Genomic DNA, 20,306 nt, shown 5'->3' with positions numbered 1-20,306 from the left:
CTCACCAGTAGCCTCATATCAGATGTCCTATTTCCCCTCAACCTTTTGGTAGTGGATTTTGTTGGTCCTTTTAAATTTAATAAATCTGAAAGGCAAAAACAATTTTTATTTGCATTTGATTACTAGAGAAATTAAAAATGTGCCATATATTTGTTCACCATTTTTTTGTGAATTAATATTTCATATTCTTTGTCTAGTTTTTGGGGTATTTTCTTTTTCCCTCATCTTGATTTGTAAAGACATATATGTGTATGCGTGTATATATATATATATATATATATACACACACACACACACACACACACACACACACACACACACTATATAATACAATATTGGAATACATATATAGCTTACTACCTGAGCATTTGATATTCGTTAACGCATAAACTCTCAAGAGAACCTGCTGCTTTGATTTATTTATTTATTTTTATTTATTTATTTTTTGAGATGGAGTCTCACTCTTGCCAGGCTGGAGTGCGGTGGCACGATCTTGGCTCACTGCAACCTCCGCCTCCCGGGTTCAAGCGATTCTCCTGCCTCGGCCTCCCTAGTAACTGGGACTATAGGTGCGTGCCACCACACCCAGCCAATTTTTGTGTTTTTAGTAGAGACAGGGTTTCACCAAGTTGGCCAGGATGGTCTCGATCTCTTGACCTCGTGATCCACCTGCCTCGGCCTCCCAAAGTGCTGGGATTACAGGTGTGGGCCACCGTGCCTGGCTACTTTGATTTATTTTTAAAAAAGAGTAATGTATGCCCATAGTAAACAACTTGAACAATATAGAAGATATATAACAAAAAAAGCTTCCACTCCAGAGTATCAACTCTTCTCAGAGGCAACATCTGTTACTTCTTGCATTTCCTTCTAGAAATATTTTGTATGTATATAAACTTGTTTAATTCCCCTTATAAGTATTAAATCATTTAATAGTATTTATCTTAGAGATTGTTCCTTTCCAGTAAGAATAGATTCCAAAAAACTCTATATTTTAAAGAAGTTATCCTAATTTCATTTTTTTGTTTTTCTTTTTAACAGTATGTATTCTTAATTGACAAAAATAATTGTGTATCTTAGTTTCATTTTCATTTTGTTTATATTTTAAACATAAAGAAATTTTAGATTTTCACATCATATTTATCTGTCTTTTTTTTGTTTGTTTGAGATGGGGTCTCACTCTGTTGCCTAGGCTGGAGTGCAGTGGCGCAATCAGAGCTCACTGTAGCCTTGACCTCCTGTGCTCAAGTGATCTTCCCACCCCAGCCTTCTGAGTAGCTGGGACAACAGGTGTCCATCACCACACCTGGCTGAGTTTTAAGGTTTTTTTTTGCCCAGACTGGTCTTGAACTCCTGGGCTCAAGCAATCTTCCCACCTCAGCCTCCCAAAGTGCTGGGATTATGGGTGCGAGCTACTATGCCCAGCGCTGCTTTTCTTCATTTTTTGAGAAAACTATTTCCCTGAAACTTTAAAATCATAAAGAAACAGCCTTTTTGACCTTTTAAAAAATATACTTGAACAGCTAGAAAATCCTTCCATGATCTGTCTGAATTCCTTGCATTTTTACCTTGCGGCAAAGCAGGGAAGGAAAATATATTAGGAGTTGACACCATTAGACATTTATCCAGTGCTTACTTTGTGCTGGGTATGAGACTAGATGCTGAGGATGTAAAGATGTTTAAAGACTGGTTCTTTGCCTTGTAGGAGCAAACTGCCTCAGGGCTTACAGTATAGTTTGATCTTGCTACCGAGTGAACCTTCCTTTGACCATTCTGCCTTCCTTTATAAGATTATAAATCTGTTCAAGGTGGACTTAGGTTATTGCCAGCTTAAAAATAATGACCTGACATGCCCATTAAACCCTTCTGCTGGATGCTTTAGCAATATCTTTCAATTCATTTTAAAAACTTGCTTATGATTCAGCATGCTTTTAGTGCTAAATAGAAGCTTTCTGAGACATTATTTAAATACATTTTAACAGGATTTTAAATAAAAATTCAAATTGTTTTTTTTTTCAGTCTGCTAATAAGAGCTATTATCTTGCCACATATATAAACAAAGCCACTTTTGTTAATTTGGTATACAGAAAAATGATTAATACTGCATCTTTCCCTGAAAACTTTGTATAGAGTAGTCTATGACTTTTTTTTCCTGTTTTCTTTCTTTGTCTTTGTTCTGGCGTTCTCTGAACTATGTGTCTGTCTTCCTGTATTTATCAATGTCTGCTCTTGCTAGGTGCCATGCCCTCTTATTAGACCTTTTATTAGTCACAGTTCTCCAGAGAAACAAACACACACACACGCACAAACACACACACATGAATGTGAGAGAGAGCGAGCAATACGGAATTAGGTTATTTGATTATGGAGGCTGAGAAGTCCTACAGTCTGTCATCTGTATACTAGCCCAGGAAAGCCAGTGGTATAAGTCCCTTTCTGAGACTGAAGGCCTGGGCACCTGGAGAAGATCAATGTCCCAACTTAAGCAGTCAAGCGGAAGGAGAGAAGAATTCTGTTCAGTTCCTCAATGGATTAAATAGTGCCCACACACACTGGGGAGAGCAGTCTGCTTTACTTGATCCACTGATGCAAATATTAATCTCATCTAGAAATTCTTTCACAGATACACCCAGAAATGATGTTTAGTCTGGGCACCATGGGGCCCAGTCTAGTTAACACATAAAATTAACCATCACAACCTTGTTATTTTCTACTTGCTGTATTCAGCATAGTTCCTGACACACAGTAGGTACACAATAAATGCTTGAATGGATGCAGTTCTGGAGTTGTACATTGTTCCATCTTTCTAAACTACTTAAAATAGCTGGCAACATCATCACATTCTTCTAGCTAAAGAAAAGGTATAGGGGAGAGTTCTTTCTCCCAGCAAGGGTGGCAATATAGAGGAAGCAGACTTTAGGTTAGAGTTAGAATCCAACATCAGTGCATAAGTCAGAATTTGCATGTTGTTAAAATTGTCTGAATCCCATAATTTGTCCATTGGCATAATTAGAGGCTTCCAGGAGAGACTCGTGGAAACTGAGAATGACCAACAGCAGGTCTGCTTCTCCCATCTTACACTCATTCCTAGCTGTGTGCTCGTGAGGGTGAATTTGAGACATTAAGTCCTCTGCTCAGTATCACCAAGTGACAGATGGCAATACCCCACTGATTAACTTGAGTGTGTGGTGGTTAAAATACATCATTTGGGAGGAATTGTGGCTCTTCCACTTATTAGTGACTGTTGGCAAATACTTATGACTGAGAAATGATACAAGCAACAGCAAAAATAGCTAATGTTTATTGAGAATGTACCATGGTCAGATAGAAATGCCAAAGATAGATTATCTTATTTTATCTTCATAACAACTTTGTTAGGTAGGTACACCATTGTACACCGTTGAACATGGTGATGGTGCTAGCCCATAGTCACATGGTTGGTGGGCCTGGAATTTGAATTCAGACGTTTTTGGCTTCATAGCCTTGGCTCTAAACATTAAACTGTGTGCTTCATGGTTATGATAGTTAAGTTAAAGGACACTTAAAGTTGTGGACTAATGCTTCTGGATAAAAACTGTTGAATAAATGTTGAGATTCTCAGCCCTATCAGAATTAATGCTTCATTTTAATATTCAATTTCTTTACTATCCTTAGAAGAAATTCATGGATAAATTAACCTACATAAACACATGATTAAAGAAATGAATTGAATGCATGATTGCAATGTAAAGGGGAAACAAAAGTAATTTATAATAAAATAAATATTTCAGAATGTAAATGCTTAGGTGTGATTACCATAGAAGAAAATACAGCCATCAGATGTTTATGTCTACTTATAATAAATGTTTGGATTTAAAAAATTAAAAGCAGGTCAGGCATGGTGGCTCATGCCTATAATCCCAGCACTTTGGGAGGCCGAGGTGGGTGGATCACGAGGTCAGGAGTTCAAGACCATCCTGGCCAACATGGTGAAACCCCATCTCTACTAAAAATACAAAAATTAGCTGGGCGTGATGGTGTGTGCCTGTAATCCCAGCTACTCAGGAGACTGAGGCAGGAGAATTGCTTGAACCCGGGAGGCAGAGATTGCAGTGAGCCTAGATTGCGCCACTGCACTCCAACCTGGCGACAGAGCTAGACTCTGTCTCAAAAAAAGAGAAAAATTAAAAGCAATTTCATACCAGGAGTACATGAAACAAAAATGTAGATGTATAGTAGATGCTAGAATAAAAACCAGTATTAGGGTAAGGTATAACAACAGATCAGACTGATTTGTAGTATTATGGAAAGTCTTGTCAAAATTCCTACGTGAATAGCCAGAAGTTATGTGGTACTTGTCTTTGTTGTATGGAACTGTCCTTTCCTTTGCAGTACTTCAGGCATCCTTGGAATCTGGTAAATGACAGTAAGGTCCCTCTGTCAATGTGACAACCAAGAATGCCTCCACAGGGACAGCCACCCCTAGGGGGCGATATTGGCACCTTTGTGAACACAACACTACCTTAGAAAGAATGAAAGTGGGATTGGAAAGTTCATAGATTTAGCACTTGATATCTTGGAGCTCATAGTAGTTTCCTTGGCTAATTAAGTATTGTATGATTACAGAGTAACATATTGACTCATGTAGACATCATACTAGTTATTGTGTAAATTTTAGGGAAAGAGAAGAAAGGGATGTGATCCATGAAAAACTGGAGGAATGTATATAATAGGGAAGCTTCCTAAAATAAAAAGATAATTTTAATAAAAGTTGATGTAAGATTCTGCTGATACTGGATGTATAGCAAAGTCGACTAGGTTATAAAATATTTTACTAGAAGTTGTTTTTACCAGTGCGTATACATATACATATGGTAGCATGCCATATGTATGCTTCATAAAGTAAATCTGATCACTTTTTAAAAGTAGATAAATGATAAAAGTAAGTCTTGCTCATTGAAGAAAAATAGGCAAATATGGAAAATCTTAAATAGGGAACTAGGAAACCATGAAGACAGATAATATGAAAAATTTATTGACATTTTATTCCAGGACTTATTTTATGCATATTCTTTTTTTTCTAAATTGGCTATAAATATACTTCATTTTCTTGCTATATTTTATTTTATATTATCGTATTAAAACATTTACAGTTAGCTTTGTGGAATACGTAATGCATTTAAAAATAGTACAGAATTCCCAGAAATTATATATGTGCTTTTTGCCTAATTTTGTTAGCTTTTCTTGTCACACAATATACTTTGTAAAGGTAATTCTTTTTTACAATTATTATTTTTAAACTTCAACTTTTATTTTAATTTCACGGGGTACATGTGTAGGTTTGTTAGATGGGTTTATTGCATGATCCTGTCACTCAGGTAGTGAGCACAGTGCGTAATAGGTAGTTTTTCAGCGCTTGCCCTTCTGCCTCTCTCCCCGTTCTGGTAGTGCCTGGTGTCTGTTGTTCCCATATTTATGTCCATGTGTATCCAATGTTTACCTAACACTAATGAGAACATGAGGTATTTGGTTTTCTGTTCCTCAGTTAGGATAGTGGCCTGCAGCTGCATCCATGTTGCTGCAGAGGACATGATTTCATTCTTTTTTATGGTTGTGTAATATTCCTTGGTTGTATATATACCACATGTTCTTTATCTAATTCACCATTGATGGGCACCTGGATGGATTCCATGTCTTTGCTATTGTGAACAGTGCTGCGAAGAACATATGGGTGCATGTGTCTTTTTGGTAGAATGATTGATTTTCCTTTGGGTATATACCCAGTAATGAGATTGCTGGGTTGAACGGTAGTTCTGTTTTAAGTTCTTTGAGAAATCTTCAAACTGCTTTCCACAGTGGCTGAGCTAATTTACATTCCCATCTGTGTAGCATTCCCTTTTCTTTGTAGTCCCGCCAGCATCTGTTATTTTGACTTTTTAATAATAGTCATTTTGACTCTTGTGAGATGGTGTTTTCTTGTGGTTTTGATTTGCATTTCTCTGGTAATTAGTGATGTTGAGCATTTTTTCATGTTTATTGGTCACTTGTATGTCTTCTTTTGAGAAGTGTCTGTTCATGTCCTTTGCCCTATTTTTAATGGAATTATTTGCCTTTTGCTTGTTGGATTAAGTTCAAAAGGTAATTCTTAATGACTGCAATATTAATTTCTTGAACAGTTATACTTCAATTAAACATTGTCTTGTTAGATATTAAGATTTTTAGGTTATTGATATTATAGATTTCTATTGGAAATGGCTGTAATAAATGTCTATAGGTTTCTGTCACATGGATTTCTAAATGTGTAATTCTGGATCATAAACTGCATTCCTTTTTTTAGGATTCTTGAAACATATTCTTTAATTATGTTACCCCAAAGTAGAACCGATTTAGATGACCAAAACTGGTGTGGTGGTATGTCTGCCTAATTGAATGTTTTAATAGCCAATTTTATAAGTTGGAAATAGCATCTCATCTTAGTGGACAACTCTAATTGCTAGTGAAGATCAATAATTTTTTATGCATTAACTGGCTGGCCATTTGTAATTTTTCTGTAAAACATTTCATGTCTGTTTTTGGTCCCGTTTTTATTAATTTGTATGTTCTATTTTTTAAGTAATAATAATAACTTGTATCATATTATTATAGCATTTTCCCCAGATTTTAAAACTTTAGTCATTTGTGATATTTCTAACATGTAGATGTTTTAAAGTTTTCCTACATACAGGTCCAGTGTCATTTCTCAGACGTGTATTGCATTTTTTCTTCTTCATCTGTCTTATTTCTACTCATCCTTCAAGGCTCAGTTCACATTCCACTTTCTCTGAGCATGCTTTTCTTGAATACTCCGGCTCACAGTAATCGGTATTAGGCATTACATGCTTACTGATTTGGTACGTGATCTAGCTTTGCAGTATTGGTTTTTTTCCTACTTGTATGACTCCCTTACAAGATTGTAAGGTTTCTGAGAACAGAGATCATCCTATATTTCTTTGTGTCTTCTATACCATTTACCTTGGGACTTTGCCTACTAGATGTTTTGAATAATGAATTTTTCCTATTTTTATGATTAGGTTTGAATGAATAAATGAATTTTGATAATAATAAAATGCTATTACATAACTAGCACTCTTTACATTGTCAATAATTTCCTCCTACCTCAGTGGTTTTTCGTAGCAAGCAAATGAAATAGAGATTTTCATTCTAATTTTTATGGATAGTTGGTAGTTATTTTCCTTATGAATGTGAAAAAGGTATAAGAAGTAGCATAATTCTTTTTAAACCAAAAAAAAAAAAAAAACCAGACTATTCAGTAGTGAAGTATGTCATAATGCTATGGTATTGCATTCATGAATGTGAAATAAGCTATTAATATTCATGCCTAGTTCTGAGAATTTATTTTTGTTTCCTTTGCAGTGCCATACAAATTACATTCCTGTCTGTGGATCAAATGGGGACACTTATCAAAATGAATGCTTTCTCAGAAGGGCTGCTTGTAAGCACCAGAAAGAGATAACAGTAGTAGCAAGGGGACCATGCTACTCTGGTATGTATGATATTCTTCTGAATAAATTTTGGAAAATATGGTGGAATCATTTCTAAAAGGGAGTTTTGAGCTAATCCACAACTGCTGCATGGGTTGGTGGTGGTTGTTGCGGGGAGTGGGGGAATCTTTTTTGCCCTCATTTCACATTGTTGCTTCTGCTTTTTTTAACCCCAGGTGGTCTTGTATGGACTTATGTTACTCCTTACTACATTGTTAAGGCTTAACACCGTTTTTGTAGGGACTTCCTTTTCATGTCCTTTGCCTTATGATTTGAACATTAGACAGAATGAGCTTTGAAGTGGGGAATGATAGGGGATCTGTCTTGATGATTTTTTAAAAAGAGGTGAGGAATTTCTGTAGAAAGTCATTAGCAGTATCCCAGATTGTTGCTTTCCAAGTTTTTTCTCTGCCACCTCTTCATCCCATGCTGTTTGTATTTACTTCATCTTTTTTTTTCCCTTCCTGAATTAGTAGTGGTCAATTTGGGAAACTATTATTTTCTTACTTGTGTTTGTATTAATGTTTGGGGATAGAGATGCAGGTGAGGTAACTTGAATTATATTGAGGTTAGTGGTAAAAGTGAAGGCCATTCTTATGGGATTTCCACTTCCTTTCTTTCCCTATATATTACAGTGTTCAGAAATTCTCTCTTTTACTAAATGTGACGATTTTAGGGTCAGTCAACTACAAAGTCAAAGGGGACAGTCTCCAAGGTTGTTCTCACTTCTGACACCAGCTGAGATCAAGAGGTTCCCCAGCTAACCCTAGGCTCTATAATTTGCTAGAAGGGCTAACAGACTCACTGACAGGTATTATATGCATGGTTATGAAGGGGGAGGATATGTGTTAAAATCAGCCAAAGAAAGAGATGCCTAGGACAGATTCTGGGAATGTTCCAAACATGGAGTTGCTGATTTTTCTGTCCCAGTGGAGGCATGGACAGTGTTAACTCCTCCTAGTTACAGTGTGTGGCAGTGCACATGGAGTATTGCCAGCTGGGAAAGCTTGCCTGAGCGTCAGTGTTCATAGTTGTTTCTTTATGAGACTGGATCTCACTCTGTCCCTCAGACTGGAGTGCTGTGGCACAATCATGACTCACTGAAGCCTTGACCTCCCAGGCTCAAGGGATCCTCCCACCTCTGTTTCCTGAGTAGATGGGACTACAGTCACATGCCAACAAACCAGGCTCATTTTTTTTTTTTTTTTTGTATTTTTTGTAGGAACAGGGTTTTGCCATGTTGCCCAGGCTAGTCTTGAACTTGTGAGCTCAAGCAATCTGCCTGCCTTGGCCTCCCAAAGTGCTGGGAGTACAGGTGTGACCCATTGTACCCTGCTATTCATAGTTTTTATTGGGGCTCATTGTGTAAGTATAATTGATGAGTTGGTTGTGTGGTTAGTTGAAGACTCTGGGTCCACTAATACTGTGTGACCCATAGACCCCATGATTGGTCTACTCTTCATGATTGGTCTTTCTAGTATAACCAACCTCCACTCTAAGACTTAGATGTGGCCCAACCCCCAACACTAAGTTCCAGTGTGGTCAGCACCCTCCCTTAACCAATATCCTCCTATCGGGTATGATGTAGGTTACCTTCCAGAAGCAGAGGGAAAAGCCCAGACCTCTCTTGTAGTAAGACCAAATTCTTTCTATACACACTAAAATAACCATGTGCTTGGAGAAGTTATTATGTTTTGAGGCTAGTAGACGATGATTTGGTGTGGTTCTTATATACTTCTTTAAGTACATTGTGTTTCACAGAATGATCTAGAAATTAAAGAGGAATATGGAGGTTCTTTCCAATCCCAAATTATGCTTCATTTATGAGGAACATATGTTTAAGACACCAAGTGCTTTGATAAACAGTCAATGTTAAACATTAGGCAGCAGAGTGGTAGATTGGAAAGAGCACTGCACCAGGGTTACAAGACCTCACCTTAACCTAACTGCAACCTTTATTTATTGTGTGACCTTGGACAAGTCACTTAGCCTCTCAGAGCCCCAATTCCTTAACTTATTGAGTGGATATTATCTCCTGTGGTTAAATAAGGATTGAATGAGCAAAGTTATAAGCTGCTATATTGATTTTATTTTCTGAGTGGGCAGTGTTTTGTTATTTGGTCTTTTGTGGATCCTATTCCTTGAACTAGAAATACTGTTCTCTTTTTCTTACTTGAAAACTCATTTTCTTATGCTTAAGGTTGGTCTTAAATCTTTTCTCCTCTGTGACATCTTTCTTCTGTGACATCTCCTGGCAGAGTTTGTTTGTGTAAACGAACTTGGGTGTATCTCTATACATATACCACATTGTATTTCATTCATCTGACATAAATACCTCCAGCCAAATCAGTGCTTTCTCAGTGGGAAGATACTGTCTTGCCTAGGGATGTATATCATAATCTCAGGGTGGATGGAATCCTGTAGGTTGGGGAAACGCATACCATTTACAAAATATAACCTACAGGGAGACTTCTACCTTGTTATCATAGTAGCCACAGTATTTAATTTATTTAAGGATTCTAAAAGACAGGAAGGTATGAGTTTTTATATTTATTAAAATTAGACATGGTTTGAATAAAAGATTGGGAGTAGTATCTCATATACTGGGAATATGTCTTATTTATCATTTTATTCCTCGCATTTACCATGGTGCCTGGCACATAATATATACCCAATCATTGTATGTGGAATCGAGGTAATAAAGGGGTGTTTTCCTAAGAAGAGTTTGGTCATAAAAACAATTTTGAGTTTCTCCTTCTCTTTTTTTCTGTTCCATCACTCTTTCACTTCCTCCTTATTTACTCAGAGAAAATGTCATTTTGTGGTTGATTAATCAAAATTGAACATAATTTAAGACTTTCCATAAAATCCCATGAAGATTTTACAACTGGTACTGTATACAATATGTTTTTTTCTAATTCCTCCTGTTTCTGCAGTACCTGGGAATTTGATTATTGCCTGAAGGAGCTTGAAGGGAAGGGAACAGTATTGTTCTGAGTGTTGTTTTCTGCTCTAGAGGACAATTTGGAGAGCTAGCATGGGTTCTTTAGGATCCAGGGTATCCTCTCCCCTGGAAAGTGCTAGATAAAGTGTCAAATTCCTCACTTGCTCTCTCTGTTTTTTTACATGACTCTGTGCTGATGATTTTATATCATTACCCTATTTTCAACATGTTCTGTGCTAATATGTTGGTTCCTTTAGGATTATAGAATAAATGTTTTATATTAATTATACTTGAGACTGGCTTCTTTCTGGTAACTTTGATGAAGGCTCTTTTTAATTTCACTAGCGACAAGTCAGGTAAGTTTCCTTTTGATTGGATTTCCTAGAGGAAGTTAATTTTATTAGTAATATGAAAACCTCAAGCCTTTGGTTCTTTGCTTCCTAAACCTTGGGGCTTTTCTTACCTTTTGGCTTTTGGCCTTTATCCGCAGATTTCATTAAAAAGATTTTTTTTTTTGGAGTAAGACCCAAAGCTCTTTTCCTGTCTTTCTAATAAAAGCAGCTTATTCATTATTTCTCTCAAGCTTTAATAAAACTAAAATTTTCTCCTACCTTTTAAATGAGTGGATTAAAATTAATTATTTACATTTAGCCGTTTACTTTTCAGTATTTATTGTCTTTACTCTGTGCAAAGCATCTGGATATGTCCTTAATGGGATACAAAGATGTATGAAATATAGATGATTATGTATCTAAGCAATTTATATTTTGAGAGCAGCATAAAAGAGGTATGTAAGAATAAATTGTAAGATATCAAAAATTTGAGAAAGGGACTGAGAATGGATATCACAGTTTTATTTTTGATAGAAAATTTTATTATTTGATAAGATGAAATTTCCAGGAAAAATGTTTGTATTCATTCTTTGTTTTTCTTCTCAGATAATGGATCTGGATCTGGAGAAGGAGGTAAGTTTCAAGTACCTCTTAAAGGATATTTGCTTTTTTTTTTCTTTCTTTCTTTTTTTTTTTTTTAAAACAGCTTTGAGATATAATTGACATACCATATAATTTGCCACTTGAAGTGTACAATTCAGTGACTTTTAGTAAATTCACAGTTATATATTCATTAGTATATTCAGAGTTCTATATTCATCGCCACAGTCACTCTTAGAACATTTTAATTACCTCAAAAAGAAACCATGCACTCCTAACCCAACTCTCCCTCTCAGCTCTAGGCATTCTTGTTTCTCGCATTTTTCCCTGGAAGTTTGTTGTCAGACTAAGGGGAAGATGTTGTAGTTTCTGTTAAATTGAGGTTGCATCAAAGTGACTTCTTCTTGGATCATCCCCACAAGTGATTTTAGCTTGGACCAGAATATTTGTAACTCTTTCCCATCCCTTGCTTTCAAGTTTTTGCTCATAAGGAATTTTCATGGTACAGGGTTAAAAACTCCAGAGGAAGTTGTACACAGAAAAAGGAAGACTTGCCCAACAACTCTCATGGAGTTTAGAGTTTAATTTAAACCTTTAACAATTTCCTATCTATGTTTTTTATTTTATTTTACAAATATATGAAGTATTTCTGTTGTTTAAAAGATTAATATTTGGTAATAGCATATAATGGAGTTTAAATGATCAGAATTGAGATTGACTAATCTGTATCATAGTCTAATGAGGCTATAATTCTTAATGAGTATGTACTGTATACAAAATAATGTTTGAGGTATTATGGGGTACACCAAAGAACACCCACTTCAGTACAGTTCACACTTAATGCAAATGGAAACTGCGGTTATGATCCTTTCAAAACTGCCTGAAAGCTCACTCCATACTTCTACATTTCATAGAATCTTAAAATTTCAGTGTTGGAAGGGACTTTGAAGGTCTCCTGGAGAATAGGAGAACTGTCCTGAGGAGAAATTCAAGGATGACAGTCTCAGCTAAAAAAAAAAAAAGATTAAAGCTGGCAAACAATAGAATTTGAAGTAGATGGACATGTTTAAGCAGAAGCTTTATAATCACGTGTGAAGGATCAGATAATAAATTCCAGATCTTAGAGCTGGAACAGATTTTAGGTGATCATGTAGTCTAGCCCCTGTGATCAGGTATTCAGTTAGGAAACTGTCATTGTCATTGTTCCTATATTAAAGAAGTGAGAGTTCATCTTAAGATTTGCTTATATAATACAATATTGGGCTGGGCACAGTGGCTCCTGCCTAAAATCCCAGAACTTTGGGAAGCTCACTTGAGATGGGAGGATCACCTGAGCCCAGGAGTTTGAAACCAGCCTGGGCAACATAGTGAGACCCTGCCGGGCGCAGTGGCTCATGCCTGTAATCCTAGCACTTTGGGAGGCCGAGGCAGGTGGATCACCTGAGGTCAGGAGTTTGAGACCAGCCTGGCCAATGTAGTGAAACCCCATCTCTACTAAAAATGCAAAAATTAGCCAGGCATGGTGGTGGGCACCTGTAATCCCATCTACTCAGGAGGCTGAGGTAGGAGAATTGCTTGAACCCAGGAGACGGAGGTTGCAGTGAGCCAAGATTGTGCTACTGCACTTCAGCCTGGGTGACAGAGCGAGACTCCATCTTAAAAAAAACAATTTTTTTTTTAAATTTTAAAAAGCCAGGTGTGGTGGCGTTGTAGTCTCAGCTACTTAGGAAGCTAAAGCGGGAGGATTGCTTGAGCCCAGGAGGTTGAGGCTGCAGTGAGTGGTGATCATGCCACTGCACCCTGTCTCAAACAAAACAAAACAAAACAAAACAAAAAATACTGGATATCTTGCCCTGAGGATGTAGGTTGACCTTTTTTTTTTTTTTTTTTTTTTTTTTTTTTTAAAAGGGCATATGAGTTAGAAGGGCTAAGTGGTTTGCTCCAGTTAATATACAGACCTTAGTGAGCTCATGGTAACTGTAATATTTCTGAATATTATGATGTTTTGGGGCCTCAGAATTACTTAGGATGATAATCCTTGGTATCTGTTTGGGAGTATTCATGAGAGTTTAGGGGAATATTTCTACTTAAGGATAGGCAGACACCAAAAATTAGAAGTTTGGCAGCATTATCAAACAGGCATGGCAGATTTGTGTACCTTTTTAACACCCTCTCTATTGTAAGACACCTCCTGAGGCCGGGTGTGGTGGCTCATGCCTGTAATCCCAGCACTTTGGGAGGCTGAGGTGGGCAGATCACAAGGTCAGGAGTTCGAGACCAGCTTGGCCAACCCCATCTCTACTAAAAATACAAAAATTAGCCTGGCGTGGTGGTGTGCACCTGTAATCCTGGCTACTTGAGAGGCTGAGGCAGGAGAATCACTTGAACCTAGGAGGCGGAGGTTGTGGTGAGCTGATATTGCGCCACTGCATTCCAGCCTAGGTGACAAAGCGAGACTCCGTCTAAAAAAAAAAAAAAAAAAGACACTCCCTGAATAGTGATCTTTTTCAAACCAAATTCAAGGGAAATGAACTGAAATCCTTAAGTTGATTTCAGAACTGATCTCCCTGGCCAGTTTGAGATTATCAGGATGTGATCCACTCTAGTTGAGACCCACAAAATGTAAGGCCCTTTCAGTGTGGGATGTGAGCTGAGTTTGGGACTGGTGATATTTACTGTTTTTTTGTGTTTTTTTGCATTGGGTCGTAGGAGACCTGCATACTTTTGTATCTGCGTATTTTTGGCTGTGCTAAGTGGCCAAGTAGAGAAAGAAAAGTCCTTTATAAAGAGACCCTTTTCCATTTTAAAATTTGGAAGTAAATATTTCTTCTAACTCTGAAGTTAGTTTTTATGTAGTTAGAAAGGCAGGTATGAAACTGATGTGAGGAAAAGGTGAGAGTTACATTCTTTTGTGGTCAGGTGCTTATCTGCTGACCAACTTTGCACAGGCTGATTGCAACAGGAGGGTAATCACAGGACTAAATGTGTTGCTCCTGTCTCTTTTCTCTCTCCCTTATTCAGTGTTATATGGTAATTTTTTTAAAAAAGTAATTCATTATCAAATCTACTGTGTTGTTCTGCCTACATAGTTTAAGGGATCATTTTGCCAGCACCAAAACTTCTTCTCCTCACAAAATATGTTGTACTCAGTACTGGCAACATTTTTGAACTTCAAGCATTGGTAGATTTTGGAGGTGACTGTTTTCAAGAGCTCAGGTACATTTTCCTCAGAAACAGGATAATGACTACTGAAAACATGAAGCGTATCTGGAAAGGATCCCAACTTTTGGTTGAAAATTTGATTTTTCTTTTTAAACAGAAGAGGAAGGGTCAGGGGCAGAAGTTCACAGAAAACACTCCAAGTGTGGACCCTGCAAATATAAAGCTGAATGTGATGAAGATGCAGAAAATGTTGGGTGAGTTGGTTGAGGGGAAGGGACAAAATTATTTAGAGATTAATCATCATTATGATTATATTGTGGAAAGGTATCATTTACCTGGTTCTGTATCTTTTGTATATTTTCAAATTTTTTTTTTCTGTTGTTGTTGTTTAATGCTAGTCTATTGACTTTTAAGTTGATATAATACTATGGCTATTTAAGTCAGTTTAAACGTTGTATTTTAGAATGAGAATCCATTTATAGTTTTTCTGGTTTTATCTATACCTTTTTTCCTCCGGATAGTTTTATATATTTTATACCAAGTGCTTTTCTCACTCATGTTCAGCCTTCATTAAGGTGGGTTTTGTAGCTGACAGCACTGTCTGTCCAATTTCCCATTCATTCCCTGTAAGAAATGGTGTTCTTTTGTAGAACAGTAAGGCTGCAGACATTTATCAACAGTCATGTTTGATTTTTCCTTTCATCAGTATTCTATTTATTTCCAATCTAATTCTTCTTTCATTTTCCTGCGGTGCTGGCTTTTTGTATATTTGATTCTAAAAGCTTTAATGTTGACTTTAGGTCCTGGGAGCATAAATGGATCTTCTTCACTTCCTCAGTTTCCACTTAGTATCTATTTTAAAACATTTATTTCTATAAGATATTTGTGCTTTCTTCCTTACTTGTACATATTTTTGGTGTGTATTTTCCAGTTCCGTATTTATTCAGCCCTTAACTACATATTCGAACCTTTCACTGAACAGTAATAATATGATCTAGTTAGCATTAATGTCCAAAGTTAGTCTTGCAAATTAAGAACACTCAATTTTCACTATTATGTACAAAATCAGCTATTTGGATGGCATTTGGTAAAATTGTGCTAATTTATTTGGTACATATTTCAAAGTGGGTGAGAACTGGCAAAAGACAAGTAAGTTCAGTAAAAAATGAACTCAACAAAACCTGAATTTACTGTTTCTGCACATTGGTCACATAGATTGACCTGTGTCCCTTCATTTCATTAGGAGTGGTTTGATTTGGAAGAACATGTTTTCCAAAGCAGATACTGGCCTATAGAACAGTAGAGAAATGATGAACAATATGGACTTACAGAGAGAACTGATAATAGATATTATGCTGTTTCTTCCTTTTATTTTGTACTAATGATATGGCATGATGAAACACCTTAATATATGTGTGTGTGTCTGTATTTTTCCTTAGTACTCTTCTATAATAGTGTTCAGAGACAAAATAGCTGTCAGTGATTGACTGGCTTGGTCTGTTGGTCTGTTTTTATTCCTTTCATGGTGCCTCTATTCATCCCTATTTTATACATTTTTCTATTATCATTTTTCATGCCTAATTTAAAAAGATGGAGGTCTTTTGCTTAGAATTTAAACATATTCCATCTACTCTCAGAAGTGGCTCCAGATGTGACATCTACATGATAGGCTGGGTGCAATGGCTCATGTCTGTAATCCCAGTGCTTTGGGAGGCTTAGGTGGGAAGATTGCTTGAGGTCAGGAGTTCTAGACATCTACATGATAAAATACATATCGTTATGTAAACACCTCCTCATAATGTAATATGTAGCCTATTCCCAATCAAAGCAACTCTGTCGTGTGTACTAAATTAATTTTTTGTGTGTCTATTTATCTGAGAACTTGCCACCACTATTGTTGTAGATACCAGCTCTAAGCATAAGGAAGTGGACATAGACCATGTAAGGGCTTACCAATAGTAAGGAGTATGCAGGCTCTTACCAGCAGGCTAAGGAGCACATAGACAGTGACAAGAAGCCAACATCAGGCAAGGAAATTGATGCGACAAGAGGAAGATACGAAGGAAGCAGTTGGTATCTTTATTTAGAAAAAAGTGATTAAGCTAAAGCGTTTGATCCTTTTATGGAAAGAGACAAAAGGAAATGTTGGTAATATCTAATCTTTTAGTCTGTAAAGCACTTGTTACTGATTGCAGTTGTTTTAACAGTGTAATTGTATATCAGTGGTTATTTAATTTTTTTTTTTTTAACTTTTAAATGAGCCATGGTACCAAGAAAGTTATATGGCAGTTATGTAACTCCCTCAAGGCACCTTCCATGTGTTTTTCATGGTTGCTAATCAGGTGAATAGTAATGTATCTAAGGGTAATTTTTACCCATCCAGCTGGGCCGTTTAGGTCTGGAAAATGGAAAGCTGCAGAAATATGATGTTAGCCATGAAGTCTTGATTTTTATATAAAAACCTGTTATTTATTAAGATGTTACATAGTTTTCTTATTAAAAGATAAACTTTTAGTTATTAAGAACAAAAGCTCAGTTATAATTCAAGTAGTTCTGTTATGGCTTAATTATTATGAACTCCATTGGAATCAGAGTATTAAGGTAGGGTCTTAATATTTATTTTCAGGCCGGGTATGGTGGCTCATGCCTGTAATCTCAGCACTTTGAGAGGCCAAGGAGGGCAGATCATGAGGTCAAGAGATCAAGACCATCCTAGCCAACATGATGAAAACCCGTCTCTACTAAAAATACAAAAATTAGCTGGGCGTGGTGGCATGCACCTGTAGTCCCAGCTGCTCAGGAGGCTGAGGCAGGAGAATTGCTTGAACCTGGTAGGCAGAGGTTTCAGTGAGCCAAGATCGGGCCACTGCACTCCAGCCTGGCAACAGAGCGAGACTCTATCTCAAAAAAATAAAAAAATAAATAAAAAATAAAAAATTTATCTTCTACTCTGATCCTCTCATTTTAAAGATGAAACCATTGAGGACTAAAGTCAGAGGGTTTGATGGGGGTATATTCTTCTAGTTAACAGTACAGTGCTTTTCTTACCATCTGCCTTTTTCTAATTTTCTTTTAAAGAAAAAATTCCTGGAAGGAATGTTATCTTTTTCCTACTTTGAGGCCTGCTGCCCAGTGACTTTTTTTTTTTTTTTTGTAAACAAAAACACTGCCCTCTTCATCAGTCTGGTCCCAGCTGTGATTTCTTTACTTCTGTATTAAGTCTTGGTCACTCTGAGTATTAGCTGCTTTTAAATTCTGTTAGTTCTTAGCTGGCATCTAGAAATCAAATGCCTATTTATTGAATTTCTTATGAGTGATTTTCAGTCTTTTTTGACTATACTTCATGTAAAAAATACATTTGCATTGTTATCCAGCACTCCTGTTTATATACACATTGCACTAATAAATATTAAGTCAAACAAAATTCTGTGGAATAGTACTTACCTTTATTAAATGCAATGTACTCTAATATTTTCTATCCTACTTTTTAATAAAATACTGGCAGTGAACCACTAAATTGACTTCATAATCCACTAGTGATTATGACTTGCAGTTTGAAAAGTATTGCTCTATAGTATAACTATAATAGATGTGTATTGCATGTATTTTTTTAGGTGTAAGTATTCATTTAAAATTTTATTGTAGGCCAACTGTGGTGGCTCACATCTGTAATCTCAGAATCTTTAGAAGGCCAAGGCAGGAGGATTGCTTGAGACTGGGATATCTAGGCTGCAGTGAGCCATGATTGTGCCACTGTGGTCCAGCCTGGGTGACAGAGCAAGACCCTGTCTCCAAAAACAAATGAACAAACAACCCAGAAAGTCAAACATACTTTGTCTTTTCTCAATTTGAAATATCTTTCCTGTCAGAAAAAATGTTATCCAACCTATCTGATTTGCAAAGAGCAGCTAAAATCTTTCTCTTGCTTTTAAAAAGTCTTTCTCTTGCTAATAGTTGTTAAAAAAAAATCTGGCATTTTGGTGAGGGGATAAGTGATGCCGTGTAAGTTAATTTTCTACTATTAAGAGAAGTGCTTTTTTTTTTTAATTTAGCCATTTAAATATAAATTGATTTAAATACATTACATACTTCTTTGCCTTCTTAAACAGAAGGTACAGAACATGTTTAACATATTCTTACAGTTACATATCATGTAGTATATTACAGTTTTCAGAGCATTTTTTACATATATTTTTAAGCTATTCTGAGCAGTTCTGTTTGGTAGTAAGGCAAGGAAGTATTATCCTGATTGTTATAGGTGAAGGTGAGTTCAGAAAGGCTGAATGGAGAATCAGAACATAGGTCTTATGACGAGGAATCAATCTATTGTGTTGTACACACACATGTAGAGGCTAATGATGTGTGGTTGTTTCACTGCTGCACTTAAGGCTTCATTTAGCTTTGTGTTTTGGGTTCTATATCTGTTTTTTAAAAATATGTTTTCTTCTCTCTTGTAAGGCTGTTAGCTGCTGCTTCTAGATGCTGTTAGTGTGCCTTGGCAATGAGTTTGACTGTAGATGCCCTCAACTTTTAATTAGCTTCTCTGCTTCCCTGGAATAGGAAACAAACACTTGCAGAAACTGTATCTAAAGTAGGAATAAGTTCTAAATGTAAAATAAGAGTATATAGGTTCTTCTGAGTGAAGTGCATGAACTTTATTTATTGCATCTGTTTTATCTGTCTTGTCTGCTCAGTGGCTATTTTAATTCATTTATAATTTAAATTATTTTTGCTTCTAAGAGGCTTCCCCCTCACCCTTCCTTCCTGAAACTCACTGCATTTCTTTGATGGCATTGTAGGCTTTGCTTGGATTTGTGACAGTTATGTTTGTTAATGCTTACCTTTCAAATTTATACCTAGAGATGTAGGTGGTTGAGGCTCCAAGAAATATGACTCCCCACATAAGTGGGTTTCAGTATTTCACTGTGACCACTGTGAAACAGTGCATAGATTTCCTACTTGGCCTTAAAACTTGAAAACAGCACTTCCTTTACAGCAACTTATATTTCTTAAACCATATATTCTTAGTACCACACCCCCTCTCTTTCTAAACAGTATTTCTGATCTCTCCAAGGCCGAAGTTACTGCTGTAAGATAGCCATCAGCTGTTTCTCTGGATAGTGGGGACACATAATCATAGGACTCCTTCACTTTAGTACCTTTTATATACCCCACCTAAATCCCACCCAGGAATGGTGTGAGGAGTCTGTAGAATCATCAGACCTAATGCCAGTACAGGTGAGTTATAAAAATCCTCCAGTTATTTCTTTTGAACTTTGTCTGCAATGCACTTTATGGAAATAGCCCCTGCTCTTCTGCCTCTTTTATGTAAGTCTCCTTTTTGGAGATGCTGTTTCCGTTTATCCCTGAGTGATATAAATATCTCAGAGTTGCTCAGAGAATCATACAGGTGTAGCGTGTGGCAGACAACATGGATAACCAGTTTAATCCACCTGCTGGAGATCTTAGTCATTTGTGGTACCATTTTCTGTTTTGACACAGATTCCTGTTCAGTACTACAATCTGACGAGTCTCCCTCAGAAGGTGCAATGACATCTTTTCTCTTGTGTAAACAGAATAATGCTACACATTTGTGTCCTGCAGTATATCCTACTTTCTGGAAGCTTCATGTACTTTTTAAAACAAGAACTGAAGAAGTACCTTTTCCATTCTTCTGCTCTTATTTCCTCCTAGTCCTCTGACTAGGAGGTAGTAATTTTTGTCATTTAGCATTGCCTTATTCTTTATATT

At 36.6% G+C, this 20,306-nt stretch overlaps 1 protein-coding gene across 1 annotated transcript in view; it reads left to right on the top strand.

Moving 5' to 3' along the window:
• The window catches only part of TMEFF1 (transmembrane protein with EGF-like and two follistatin-like domains 1), a gene marked incomplete at its 5' end in the record, with an annotated part of 100,327 nt that overhangs the window by 33,340 nt on the left and 46,681 nt on the right, over positions 1–20,306 (top strand). The window contains 3 exons of the mRNA XM_011951030.1: positions 7,390–7,519; positions 11,400–11,426; positions 14,713–14,809. Coding sequence (XP_011806420.1) covers positions 7,390–7,519; positions 11,400–11,426; positions 14,713–14,809 — 254 coding nt within the window. The remainder of the gene's footprint in view (positions 1–7,389; positions 7,520–11,399; positions 11,427–14,712; positions 14,810–20,306) is intronic.

Source organism: Colobus angolensis, unplaced genomic scaffold, assembly GCF_000951035.1.
Source record: "Colobus angolensis palliatus isolate OR3802 unplaced genomic scaffold, Cang.pa_1.0 Scaffold313, whole genome shotgun sequence".
NCBI lineage: Eukaryota > Metazoa > Chordata > Mammalia > Primates > Cercopithecidae > Colobus > Colobus angolensis.
Note: the sequence above shows the minus strand (reverse complement) of the source record. Positions and strands in the feature narration are given on the sequence as shown.